Source organism: Cololabis saira, chromosome 1 (genome assembly GCF_033807715.1).
Source record: "Cololabis saira isolate AMF1-May2022 chromosome 1, fColSai1.1, whole genome shotgun sequence".
NCBI classification, from domain to species: domain Eukaryota; kingdom Metazoa; phylum Chordata; class Actinopteri; order Beloniformes; family Belonidae; genus Cololabis; species Cololabis saira.
The window spans coordinates 31,038,921-31,053,762 of record NC_084587.1 but is presented as its reverse complement, the minus strand read 5'-3'; the positions used below and the strand labels follow the sequence as shown (position 1 = coordinate 31,053,762).

The window sequence follows — 14,842 nt, the reverse complement described above, 5'->3', positions numbered from 1 at the left end:
CTGCCCTCTGTGTTGGTCTCTCGGTGCCTCTCGCTCTTTGCACTGTGCACCTGTGCGTCAATGATCTAAGATGGCTGCAGCGCTTAGCGGTAGAGGCCTGATGGAGGAAGTCTCGTTCAAGTGTAATACAGTATATCGTTTGAAAGCTCCCTCTGTACGTCTAGTAGAGATCTACAGAACAATCTGTCCATGTGAAAATAGTCAAAAAACAAAAGCAATGCAAGGTAATTGAAGTTTAACGCACAACCTTTTTTTCTTTGTTTAACAAAATAGCAAAGCATCAGTAACGCATGGTATGAAGCTTATCTCAACTTGCAATCAAGAAAGAGAACACTTTATGTACCTAAAAAGGTCAACTATGACAAGTGAGGTCTTATTTGACACTAAAGTAGTGAAAAGAACTTCTGTTCGAAGATCTAATGAAAACCATTAAAATTCTTCCTACAGGCCTATGATAGAAATAATGTAAACATCATTGAAAAAAAACAAAGCAAAGTGTTGAAATGCTGAATACATTTCACTTACATACACATGGTGTTCATTATGAAGTACAATAACCGCCCGATTTCAGATTGAGGAGGCTGTTTCTTCCCAATCAAGCCCCACACCTTTTTATGCGTTGTCAAAAGTTATTTTACAATCTGTGAGCACAAATAACAGATTATTTATTCATTTTCTAATTTCTAAATACAAACATGCAATAATTTTAAGCCCATTGTTTTAATGTGACATATTTACATTTTCAGGATGGGAAAGGTTGGCTAAAAAGAAAAGTAACCCTGCTCTGATAGATTATATTGATCAAAACAGAGGTGTTCTGTCACTATCTAATAGATATTAACAGTACACCTGAATGACTGGTCTAATAAATAATAAAAATGAGTGTGGCACGGGTGTCTCTGGCAGAAGATAGTGGCAGATAAAACAAGACACCTTTGTCAGATACACAGCAAGAGGTTATTTTAGTGCTCTTCAAAATTGTTTCAGTTGTTCCAAACAAATATTTTCTTTGTAAGTAGTTGCTCAGGAAATGAGCCATGTAACTGCAGTTACTTTAATTGCAAGGACTACCAGTAATGACAATATAGAGTAATTTGGGTCATTTCTGTGTCAGAGCATATAGCGTTGTGTGTGTTTAAAAGGCTTATAAACTTAGCAATAATGATCATCATCAAGATTAAAGAAAAGATTCCAAAAGGATTTTACACAATAGAGCTGATTCTTCATGGTCTTAATGTCACAGGCAAGTGGGAATTTATCTGATCTCATAAAAGTGGCATTATCAGATCATGGAAAAAGGAGTTTCAAAGTGATACAAAGAGTACCACTAGTTCTCCAAAATATATTTTCTCTTTGAATTCTACTCACGGATAGTTCATACTAATATATATTGTCTTTTGTAACTTGATAATATATATGTCCCCCTCCTGCCACTGTTCCTCATACTCCCTTTCTGATCTCCCTTTTCCTGCTCTACCCGCATAGCCTTCAGCAGGAGGGTCCCCCCTTATGAGACAGGTCGCGCTCAAGGTTTCTTCCCTCTTAAAAGGGGAGTTTTTCCTTGCCACTGTTTATGTAATAAATGCTCGGGGGTCATGTTCTGGGTCTCTGGAAAGAGCCTAGAGACAACTTCTATTGTAATATATGCTATATAAATAAAATAAAATTGAATATATATTCAATTGTAGTTGCTATAGTCCTTCATACTGAATATTCTTTTACCCTCTTTCAATCTTCTCTCTTTTTGCCTTCTATTTTCTTAATCAAGGATAAACATAAACACGAGAATCGTGAAAAGGTTAAAACCAGCTATAAAACATCTTCCGATCACAATAATGAATAACAGACAAGGAGACTCATGGACAAAAGAACCAAATGCCTAGTTGTGATTTTGCTGTTTCTAATGATCCACACAACTTTCTAGACTCTAGATTTCAAAATTCACAAGAGGAGATCAAGAGTGTCATCTGCTTCTCGCTGTAAAACAAATTACTCCCAAGGGAGGTACAAGTATGGCTACTGTTGCTAGAGAGGGAGCGATAAATGAGGTGAAGGGATGCAGAGGATATGACAGAAATAGGTTAAGACAACAGTGAGTAGGTGGAAGAGGAACTTGCTGTCATTAGAGGCCGGCCATGACTGAATGATGCAGGGCATAAAATTAATGAAAAACACAGGGAACATGGGGAAAGAGGAAAGGTTGGAAGGAAGGAGATGAGAGAAAGATTATAGGGAGCTTAGATTTAAAAGACAAAACAAAAAACTGTCTTAATTAACAGATTTTGCAGTTTCAAAAGATAGAAATGGATAAGAAGAGAAAAAACTATGACTGATGAATATTCATGTTTTGTTCTCGATATCCATATTGCTAGTTCTGCAGTCCCAAAAATGAAATTCAAAAGAACAAGAATATACCTTTTTCTGGCACAATACCATGGACCATAAATAAAAATACAGTTAGAAAACTGGACACCAAATCCACCAAACAAATGCCCTACAAAAACAAAATAAAAACATGATACAAAGTTTCCTCCTGAGAACAGTAAGGACAGGAAACACATATCAGGATTAAGATAAAATACCAAATACCTGTTTGTAGCTATGGATCCATGCACAATCCTCTACTGGGGGTCACCCACCCTTTTCTCAATGGGGGCTTTGTACAGGGACCGCCAACAGCCTCTCGGGGTAGAGCCGGTGTCAAAAAACTCAGTCCACCTCAATACCCTCACTCCAGCCAGAGAGCTTAAATTCAAAACCTTCACACAGATGTTATACAAAACTTTCTCAAATTAACCTAGTAGTGAGTCTTCATCAGCTTTTCTGGACCATCCTGCAACTGATCCACTGCAGGAGTGACAATTAGGGAAGCAAAACTATACTCATACTCATCGTCCCACAGGTCATACTGAGTACTATCAACAGCAAACGCTGTGATGGAATCTGGTTAGTTTCATTAGATGACCCGGATTCACACAGCTCGCTCCTCCCATCTTAGATCTTAACGTAACAGATGAGAGCAGCTGTGACGAGAAGAAACTGTTCTCAAACTGAGGTTTTTTCCAAAACAATATCTGTCCCCAAAAATACACGCAAGAACTTAAACCTTGATCAACCCAATGAATATTACGTCGTAACAAAGGCAGATCCATGGACCGTAGATCCTTACTCATCCATGGACCAACTTTTAAAGCAGAGCTTTTCCCCAGTTTACTTTGGCTGAATAAGCTTTTTCATAAAGCTCTAGGCAGTGTTGAATAAGCCATAACGTAATTCTGGTTTCTAATAAAAAATTTTATATCATCAGCATAGGCAGAGACTACTAAACCTGGATGACTAGATAAACCTGGAAAAATAACACCAGTAAGGGTGGAGCGTAATTTGTGCAAAAGGGGTTCAACTGCAATAGAATACAACTGTACAGATATGGGACACCCCTGTAGAATGCCTCTCTGAACCTCAACAGGACAACTCCCCCCCAACTTTAACAACACAAAACACTTCATTATATAAAAAAACCCAATAAAGAAACAAACCAGGTAAGTGGAGAATCTCTCATAGGCCCAAACTACCGCCAGACACTCTTTCTCTATATGTGCATAGCGCCCCTCTGCATCTGTCAGTGTTTTGGAGCAGAATGCTACTGGTTTCAGTCCCTCCGTATGTCGTTGCAGCAGCACACCGCCCAGTCCATAGCTGCTTGCATCTGCTCTTACTATTGTGGGTTTGTTTACATCATAGAATGCTAGTGTGGTGTTGTGCAGATGAGTTTCTTTACCTTATTGAAGGCGTCGAGTTGTGCCGCATTCCAGGTCCATGTTGCATTACTTTTCAGCAGACCATTTAGTGGTTTTATCACTTCTGACAGGTTGGGAAGGTATCTCCCTAGGTAATGAACCTTTGGGTGGTTTTCCAGATTCTTGATCACATTTTTAATTTTGACTGTAGAGTGACTCGTATATTGTTGACAAAAGACTCATCAAGGGACATCTTCAACTCCCACCTCCGAGAGAGCTTCTCTCGGATCCCGGGGGAGGCGGGGGACATCGAGTCCGAGTGGACCATGTTCTCTGCCTCCATTGTCGACGCGGCGGCTCGAAGCTGTGGACGCAAGGTCTCCGGTGCCTGTCGTGGCGGCAATCCTTGAACCCGGTGGTGGACACCGGAAGTACAGGATGCCGTCAGACTGAAGAAGGAGTCCTACCGGGCTATGTTGGCCGGTGGGACTCCTGACGCAGTAGATGGGTACCGGGAGGCCAAGCGAGCCGCGGCTCGGGCAGTCCTGGAGGCAAAAACTCGGGTCTGGGAGGAGTTCGGGGAGGCCATGGAGGAAGACTTTCGGTCGGCCTCGAGGAAATTCTGGAGGACCGTTCGGCGCCCCAGAAGGGGGAAGCAGTACTCTGCCGGCACCGTTTATGGTGCGGGTGGGGAGCTGTTGACCTCGACTGGGGACATTGTCGGACGGTGGAAGGAATACTTTGAGGATCTCCTCAACCCGACTGACATGCCTTCCACTGAGGAAGCAGAGAGTTGGGGCTCGGAGGCGTGCTCATCCATCACCCAAGCCGAGGTCACAGAGGTGGTTCGTAAGCTCTTCGGTGGCAGGGCAACGAGGGTGGATGAGATTCGCCCTGAGTACCTCAAGTCTCTGGATGTCGTAGGGCTGTCTTGGTTGACACGCCTCTGCGACATTGCATGGAGGAAGGGGACAGTACCGCTGGAGTGGCAAACCGGGGTGGTGGTCCCTCTGTTTAAAAAGGGGGACCTCCAACTATAGGGGGATCACACTTCTCAGCCTCCCCGGGAAAGTCTACGCCGGGGTACTGGAGAGGAGATTACGGCCGATAGTTGAACCTCGGATTCAGGAGGAACAATGCAGTTTTCGTCCCGGTCGTGGAACACTGGACCAGCTCTATACCCTCCGCAGGGTGCTCGAGGGTTCATAGGAATTTGCCCAACCAGTCTACATGTGCTTTGTGGATCTGGAGAAGGCATTTGACCGTGTCCCTCGTGCCATTCTGTGGGGGGTGCTGAGTGATTATGGAGTCCGGGGCCCTCTACTAAGGGCTGTCCGGTCTCTGTATGATCGAAGCAGGAGTCTGGTTCGCATTGCCGGCAGTAAGTCAGACTTGTTCCCAGTGCATGTTGGACTCCGGCAGGGCTGCCCTTTGTCACCGGTCCTGTTCATAATTTTTATGGACAGGATTTCTAGGCGCAGCCAGGGGCCGGAGGGGATCCGGTTTGGGAACCTCAGGATTTCGTCTCTGCTTTTTGCAGATGATGTTGTCCTGTTGGCTTCATCGGACCGGGACCTTCAGCATGTGCTGGGGCGGTTTGCGGCCGAGTGCGACACGGCAGGGATAAGAATCAGCACCTCCAAATCCGAGGCCATGGTTCTCCATCGGGAAAGGGTGGCATGCCTTCTCCGGGTGGGTGGAGAATTCCTGCCTCAGGTGGAGGAGTTCAAGTATCTCGGGATCTTGTTCACGAGTGGGGGAACGATGGAGCGGGAGATTGACAGACGGATCGGTGCAGCGTCCGCAGTTATGTGGTCGATGTACTGGACCATCATGGTGAAGAAGGAGCTGAGTCTAAAGGCGAAGCTCTCGATTTACCGGTCAATCTACGCCCCTACCCTCACCTATGGTCATGAACTTTGGGTAGTGACCGAAAGGACAAGATCGCGGATACAAGCGGCCGAGATGAGTTTCCTCCGCAGGGTGGCTGGACGCTCCCTTAGAGATAGGGTGAGGAGTTCGGTCACCCGGGAGGAGCTCGGAGTCGAGCCGCTGCTCCTTCACATTGAGAGGAGTCAGCTGAGGTGGCTTGAGCATCTGTACCGGATGCCTCCTGGACGCCTCCCTAGGGAGGTGTTCCAGGCATGTCCCACCGGGAGGAGACCCCGGGGAAGACCCAGGACACGCTGGAGAGACTATGTCTCTCGGCTGGCCTGGGAACACCTCGGACTCCCCTCGGAAGAGCTGGAGGAAGTGTCTGGGGTGAGGGAAGTCTGGGCATCTCTGCTGAGGCTGCTGCCCCCGCGACCCGGGAACGGATAAAGCGGGAGAAGATGAGTGAGTGAGAGTGAGTGAATTTTATTTTTCTAATTATACATGGGTGCAAATAGCATACATTGATATTGGTAGCAGGGTGTAAATAGCCTACGCATCAGTACAAGCAATGTCACAGATCTTTATCAAAGCAGACAACTGTGGGACAATGACAAGGAGCATGAGCAACCAAAATTGTAAAATTAGAAGATGCGGGACAACATTTGGTCAGTCATCCCTTTCATTGCTGGGTACCCACCTATGGAATTCTTTACCACCAGAAATAAAATCCCAAACAGAATTAAGGATGTTTAGTGCCAAAGCTAAAGATTGGCTTAAGCAGCAGCAGAAATGCGAACATTAACTTTCAAGTCATTGTCAGTACAGTATTTTACTAATGTTTAATGTATTTAACTTGTGCAATTTTTAATCTAAATTTTGGAGCTGTGTTTATTTGTTTATGATATCTATTCACTGCATTATTCACTGTATTTGTATTATTGTATTTTGTATTCAGTATCTTTTATCCTTCTTTTGCCTGACCAGGGACAAAGACTGCAAATTAGCTGAAGCTAGACGTCTTGCATGCATCACATTTTTCATTCTTTGTGACAATGTGTATGTATCGTCCCTGTTAAATAAACATTAAAATAAAAATAAATACTTGCACCCGGGTGTAAATAGCCTAAGCCTTTCTCAAATGTTTCCATCCTGTTATCCCCCTGGTTTTGTGCATAAACAAAACAAAAAGAAAACCCTTCTATTTCTACACTAATCACCAGGACCCTGCCTGGGACCAACTCAGTACTGGATATGATGTCAGCATCCAGACCCGTTGAAAAGAAATTGCCACACCAGCGAACAAACTGGTCCCATGAGACAAAAAATATTCCGCCTTCCAACTCATACCCCACTCTACCTCATTGTCATGATCTGTATGCGTTTCTTGCAAAAACAACTTTTGAATGAACATCCTCAAACTAACTATCCTCTTAAGTGGATCCCTCCCACCATTGATTTTCAATGACCCCACCCTGATTTTATGCATAGAGGTGAAAAGGAGAGGGAAGACGGCAGATACACCAGAAAAAAAACCCAGTGCATCATAATCATAATCTTATTTTTTCAACCGTTTTAAACCTCTTCTTTGATTTGCTAATAGCAGTCTCCGGACATTTGTGTATTGCTTCTTCAAACAGAACCGTTAGAAACGTTAGATCAGCTGTCTGATCCATTTCTGTCTAAAGATGACCACCGTTTGAGGACTCTTGTAGAACATTAATTCCAGTTTCCTTGGTGCCATCCCTCACAAGCCGTGCATTCTGACCTCTGCTCCCCTCCTCATCATCAGACAGGTGACAGGGGAGACGCACCTTCACCCGCAGTCGAAGGAGCACCAACTGTCAGCACTGCCTCCGCATTTAGATTAATCTCAACCAGCGCTTACTTATGTTTGTGCGGACAAGCGGTCCGTTTATGCCCAACATCTCTACACTCAAAACATTTCATTTTCCCAATGCTCGCATAAACCATATAAGATCCCGCTTCACACTTAACTTTGAAAGACACTTCCAGCGTCTGTGTCAGAGTTCAGAAACATAAACACTAGCCTCCTAAAAGACTGAACATGCTTTAACTTATTTTATCAGGAGTAGAACAGCTTTTGTTACAAAAAATGAGCTTTCAGGACATTGAACAGACCTCTCCAGTCCAATTTTTGGGGCTCAAAACAGTAAGAAAAAAAGAAAGAGAAACCACACAGCGAAACCAGGTACGCATGCTTACCCTACACAGGGGCTTAACAGAATTCTGGACCCTATGATCACATCACCTTGAAAATTATGAAAATACAGGACTGTCTCAGAAAATTTGAATATTGTGATTAAGTTCTTTATTTTCTGTAATGCAATTAAAAAAACTAAAATGTCATACATTCTGGATTCATTACAAATCAACTGAAATATTGCAAGCCTTTTATTATTTTAATATTGCTGATTATGGCTTACAGTTTAAGATTAAGATTCACAGAATATTCTAATTTTTGAGATAGGATATTTGAGTTTTCTTAAAAGTAAAGGACTTTATCACAATATTCTAATTTTCTGATACAGTCCTGTAAATGTATTTTCCGTAAACCAGGCTTCCTCATAAATAGAGTATGTACACAGTGTCATGTGAGTGTGTTAATAAGGGACTATTTTATGTGAGTATTTCATGTGCGGAGTAATAGGGATTTACAGTTAAAGTAGTTCCGGTTGGAAAAAGGGTTAACTGTGTGTTTTACATGAGACACACAATAAAGAGAGATCCGGCAAAAAGTAGCAGTCGTCTGTGATTATTCCAGGAAATACAAATTCCACACACAGTAAGAACGCCAGAATTATTGCTAACATATATGAGCAGTCTGCTTTATAGCAGTGGTGGTGGTTTCATGTTGACACTTGCTTCAGAATAAATAATGTTGTTGCACATTCACCTCTGCATCATTTATGTGCATCAACAATACAAGCAGCCGTATGTCAGCATGCTGGAGCTATAAACGCTATACTCATACCTGCTATCACAACAGCCAACAGCACATTACAGGTCCTCGATATGAAATTGCAGCGTTTCAGCTCTTACACACACCTATAAATAAATAAATACATAAACACACACATACATATATGTGTCTCACTTACACCACCTACATCACCACCTAGAGCAGTGATTTTCAAGTTGTGGGCTGGTACCCTAAACCAGATTCTGGCCCTGTGTCACCACCCTTTGCCTCAAGTAAAGATAAATATTGTGTTTAAAGCTTGATTAAGCAACTGAATAGTTTTATTAGGACAGTGTTCATTAACAAGTGAGTACTCACCTGAGGCTATAAATGTTTGAGTGTTTTTGGGACTACATGTCATTTGTTGCATTTTTCTATTTCATGTCTGTGGATGATAGAACTGTTTAATCTTTTTAATCTGAAGTTTAAACCGTAAAATCTTTTATTTCAATAAATTTGACAAGATGGGCCACTCTGTGGCGCAGTGGGTTAAGCAAGCAGCTCATATACTGAGGCTATAGTCCTCCTGCAGTGGTCGCAGGTTCGAATCCCAGCCTGTGTACCTTTGCTGCATGTCGTCCCACTAGCAGAGCAGGTGGGGGGGGCAGAGGGGACGGCCGCCCCGGGCCCACTGCTGCGTGGGGGTCCACGCCGAAGAGGGAAAAAAAAGTGTGCTGAATAAAATAAGGAAAGTTGGACTGTATAACACTTGCGTTCATAAGGATAAAGTTGTTTAAAAAATAAAAATAAAAGAAATAGTCCCTTCTCCCCTTGTGTGTCTGCCTGCCATGCACGGATTCGTGCGCGCGCATGTTGTCTGTTTACTTTTAGCCAGTTGTCGCATCAGAGCCTTAAAGCAGGAAAGTCATGCTGAGTTTCAGCAGCTGAAGTTGATTAAAAACTAACTCCGGGCTGCATGGATGAGGCCAGACTATCAAACCTCACCTTGCTCTCAATCGAGAGGGACATCGCCGTTGATGAGAGCAAAGTGATTGTGACCAAAAAGACGAGTCATTAAGAAATCCTGTGCTGAGGTTGAGGTTGCCAGATCTGACAGGTTCCAGCCCAAATGCAACGTAAAACCCATCGAAATAATGAAAAACCAGCCAGAATCTTACATTCTCTGTTAAAACCATAAATTATTAAATGCGTAATACATTTCATCTTCACATTACTAATAGCCCAAAAAAAGTTCAGGCTCCAAACAAAAACTACAATAAAATTGAGTAGATTAATATATTATCAGTGAGTTCATTGTGTAAGTTTCTACTTTTCTCTGCCATAATTGTCTTCAGGGACGCTGGGACCTCACATTTCAAGATATGAGGGGGGTACAAGTGTTGGGAAAGATAATACCTAGTGAAATCCATCATGTTGTTCTGATATGCATTTGTAGTTATTTTATATGTATTAAGTAATAGAATAAATCAATACAAATAGACACAGAGTAATTCCATAAATGTATAAAAAAAAAAAAAAAACATTTACATTTTCCCCTTAAGCCGAGGTGTGGCGGCTGCCCCTGATCTAAATGACAATAAAATTTCATTCAATACCATTCCACCACTGTTTTCATCTGTAATATTAGAAGACAGTGTGCTTAAATGTTAAATGAATACTGCATTCAAACTTACACATTGACTGCAGCAACTTTCTCCCACGCCAATTGTCTCTGCTGCAGCTGGTTTTTTTTTCCGAAATATGCTCTCATACTCGCCATACGCACGTATTAACACTTCAAACTCCAGTGGCGTGATGTATGTGGATCTTCAGATGCAAACTAATGTTTCCTCAAAGGGATTTTGTAAATTGAAATGTTAAATAAAGTTTAAAAAAGAAAATAAAAAGTATGTGGATCTTTTGTTGTCACCGGTTGCCATGGTGAATCGTTGTATCAGGGCTCTATTGATGATGGATTTTTATTTTCTTCACGCACGCGCTTAACAAACTCAGAGTTGATTGAACTAACTCATATCCGCTGTTCTGGAACCGAAAACTCTGAGTTTCCTATAATATAAGTCAACTCGGAGTTCAGGTTTAAACTCAGAGTTTGTTTGAACCTGCTTCCTGGAATACCCCTCTGGATTGACGGTATAGAAAATGGATGGATGGATGCTGTCCCCAGTTTTTCTTACATGGGGCTGTAAAATCAGCAACTATAGACATTTCTATAAGTCAATGACATTCTGACGTTCAGGTTAGAGAATCATTTTTGGCAAAGCAGACTGCTTTATCTGGTGACTGTGAATGGTTCTGAATGACAGCTTCAAATGGAGCTAAATGAATCCTTCTTTTATGGACACGGTAAAGAAGAAAAAAATAGATTGATTTAGTGGCAACAACACAAACCTTCTGGCACTAACTTTTTGCTTTGAGTGGTGAAAACTCACCATCATGGTTACCGTGTCATCTTCAGACTCTGTTAATAAAGTACACTTGAGTAACTTTTGGCAATACAGAAACCCATTCTGATGTAGTGTTGCAACTTACTTGGTACCCTGTTAATTGCTTTGAGAGGCCGCAGGACCCTCACTGTTCTGATTGCAGTGAAGTTGACGTTCTGCAGGTCCAAAGAGTATTCAATCATCCTGAAAAATACACCCACACACGCACGCACACAAAACAAAGACACAAAAGAACATTAACAAAACAAATAATTCGGTATAATCAATGTTTTAAGAAGAACTTCAAATCAGGGGAATAAAAGAAAAATGGGCTCTTTAAGCCATGTTATCGCAGAGCAATTTTATCTGAAGTTGGAACTTTATTGATTTATTTGCTCTTCCCTACAAATGTATTGCCATTAGCAAGTCACCTGGAGTCTTGCTGTGCTGAGCTTAAATGAATAATGAACCTGAATATATGTAAACTTTTTAAATCAGCACATTCAAACAAAAACTTGTCAGATAGTTTACGGCTAAGCATGAATATTATTATTTGTGGGTGTATTGTTTACATGGCAATGTTCCAGAGTGCTGCACTGGCAGCAAAAAAAGGATTCTCCATTTTAACTCAGGTGGAGGTAGATCCACAAGTGAATAAATACAAAAAAACTCCTGAGGTACTGAGAACTAGCTATAGACTACTGGCTTTTAGTACATGAAGTGGAAACATCAAAGTGTGTTCCAGTGGTTTTAAGGTATGTACAAGCATGAATGGGCCTTCACTGTGCATCCATCTGAGATGAAACAGTCTTTTAAAGGGGTTAAGATTGGAGGTGTAGGGGAACCCAAGCTTTAAGTAAAATTAGGCATGTGATAACTGACACCAATGTAAAGGGAAATTACTTTGCTTTTTTGCCCTATCATTTTCAAATTTGATCCAAAGAACATCAGAAAACAACACAACTAGAGAGTGTGAGAGGACAGCTGATACATGAAGAAAGACAAATAAATAGAAAAGATAAGAGATGGATGAAATGGCTTAGAAAACAATACAAATGACTAAGTAAAGCATCAAGGGTTGGGCCCATATTGAGAGAGGTACTGTAGTGTAGACTGATGGCCCTTTTGCACTAGTCTCGCTTCACCTCGGTTCTACCCGCCACGGCCCCGTTTTGCCCTTTTGCACTAGGGCTGAGACGGGTAGAGCCGCTCCAAGCCGATAAATTTTTCTGTAACCATTCTAGCGAGGTTCTATCAGGGCTGAGCCGGTGTCGGTGCTTTTTTTTCCCACCTGCTTTTTTTTACCAGCTCCCCGTACGTGATGACGTTCCGTCTTGTGATTGGCTTTTGACCGTACGTGATGACGTTCCGTCTTGTTGTAATATGTTGTAAATGTAATAAAGCAAATCGATAATTTAAAATGTCTATTAAGATCAAAATATTTAACTGCTTACTGCTATGCAGCAAGCAAAAGATTGTTTACCCTATACTGTATATAGTAGGCTATTATTGTTCTCAGCTCACTGATGAATCTCCAATTGTCTAATGAAAATAGTCCCTAATAAATATTTTAACTCTAATAGTAAGATCACTGATAATTCTGATAATTCCTTGTATATGTTTCTTCTCCCTTTTACCTCCACTATGATCTGCTGCTTCTGACTTTACAGAAGTGTATGTCTCTATATGTTCTCATTGTTGAATCTGTAAATGTCTAAGCAAAATAGTCATAATACATTATATAAATATAATTAAAAAAATGTAACGTCAACTACAAAAAAATACCATCGCGGGGAAAAAATGCACACTTCCGGGGAAAATATTGCAGCCCGATACAATCTGGTACCCACCGGAACTATTTCTGAGGTCACCACCCTCCTCGCCACCGATTGGTCGGGGGGCGCGGCCGTCATCAAACTACAGGCCCCTGATTGGTCGGGGGGCGGGGCCGTCAAACGTTTGAATCAGAAAGCGGGAGTCAGCGCGAGGCGACTCGCGGCTCGCAGCGATTTTATTATACAGCACAAACGTCTGTTTGGTGATCCAAATCTGAGGTGCAGATGTTCATAAACCTGGTGGCTGTTGAGAAAATTAAAAAAGGGATGTAGACGGGCTGTTTTTTTCTCAGCCGCTCGCGGCTCCAGCTGATTTCTCATCTGCGCCGACACAAACAAAGGTGTTGCGCAATCGAGTACGTCACAGCAGATTCACCCCACCCCCCCCACTTCTCATCTGGCTGTGCAAAAACACACGGGTGGAGCCGCGGCAAGCCTTGCTGCTGCCTACCTAAAACATGTCTCTCTTGTAAACGAGAACCTTGGTCTCAATTAGATTTTACCAGTATAAATAAAGGTTAATAAAATAAAAAATAATTGTGGATAATTACCACTTGAGGAATTGAGATGAGCAAAACGTGTATGTGGCTGAACAGAAAAAAACTGCTGTCAGACTAAGATTGGGGGTGAGAGAGGGGCAGATGGTGTGAAGGAAAAAATTGCTGGGAAAAGTATAAAAGTACGAGTTATCTGTCTTCTGCTAAGGTATTCCAGCATTCTGTGATAACCACCACATTTCAGTGACATGTCAAAGAACCTTTGCCCTGACCATTCATTCACTTTTTTACCAATGGTATATTGCTTACATAAGAAGAAAAAAAAATCTACACATTTTGGTTCAAACAGGTTTTGGGTAAAATCTTAAGCTGAATCCAACTCCAACCAAATCCAAAGGAAACTTTGTCTGCAACAGTTTGTTTTATTCTTCTTCGTCCGACAAAGAATCCTCAGCCCAATGATTAAGCCTCTATTTCAAAGCATGTGTAAGATTTGTTTCTAACTCAATGAAGCCTGACATACAGTAAAGACTTTTGTTGGCCTACATCTTGTGGCTGGAATGTGACTTATCACACATTCTGCTACATACAATCACAAACCAGGCAATGATGTGCCAATAAAATGCATGAATGGTGAGTTACGTCCAAGCTTACAGAGTATTATCTAGGAACACACAGACTTATTCTGCAGCTTGTGGCGCTTATTGCCAGAGACAAAAGTTCTGTAAACGCTTGAAACGCATGATAGCTAAAGAAAACAAATGAAAAGTTTAAAGAAAATTATAGTATCATAGAAAATCTAAGCCTTATAATGTTTAAAATGTGTTATTTTGCATGTTTTTGAAAGAAATAAAGTTAGACTCCAGTCAAAACATACCGAGTAGGTAAGTACCAAAGCGTTAATAAATAAAAAAGTTCTTTCTTTTCATAAATAAACACTGAACCACTGAAAATTAAGTACAACCGTGGTGCAACATTTTTTCAGGTTCCATTTCTCTCTCTCTCTCTCTCTCTCTCTCTCTCTCTCTCTCTCTCTCTCTCTCTCTCTCTCTCTCTCTCTCTCTCTCTCTCTCTCTGTTTGTGAGGTTGGAGAAAAATGGGAAATCTGCAAACCATCATGATTTTGTGATATACACACACAGGTGTATCCTTATGGGCTATTTTACAAAAAAGGCTTGATGGCACACTCAAATTGTTTTTTTTTTTTTTAAAGTGAGAAGCTGCACAGTTTCACACCTGAATCAATCCATCACAGACACAAGTAATGCAGAGAAGTAACTTTAAATCAAAGACAGAGGCTACGCACACCTTCTGATTCCCAAGCAGAAGAACATTTGCATAATGCTGAAGTATGAAGTTATTTCAACTCTGAAATCACTAACATTAACAGTAACCAAGTACTCTCCAACCCTCCCAGAGATTAAACAAACCTTTGCACACACATGTAAATACCAACTGAATTAGGGTTGCTCTACAATTTAACAGCTTTGTGAATATTTGAGCAGTCACTAATAAGTTTTGTTTCTAGACAGCC

General features: G+C 41.6%; 1 protein-coding gene across 1 annotated transcript in view; it reads right to left on the bottom strand.

The window, feature by feature from the left end:
• Positions 1-14,842, bottom strand: part of LOC133442765 (voltage-dependent T-type calcium channel subunit alpha-1I-like) — a 240,372-nt gene that overhangs the window by 137,619 nt on the left and 87,911 nt on the right. The window contains exon 4 of the mRNA XM_061720633.1: positions 11,083-11,180. Within this exon, the coding sequence (XP_061576617.1) occupies positions 11,083-11,180 (98 nt within the window). The remainder of the gene's footprint in view (positions 1-11,082; positions 11,181-14,842) is intronic.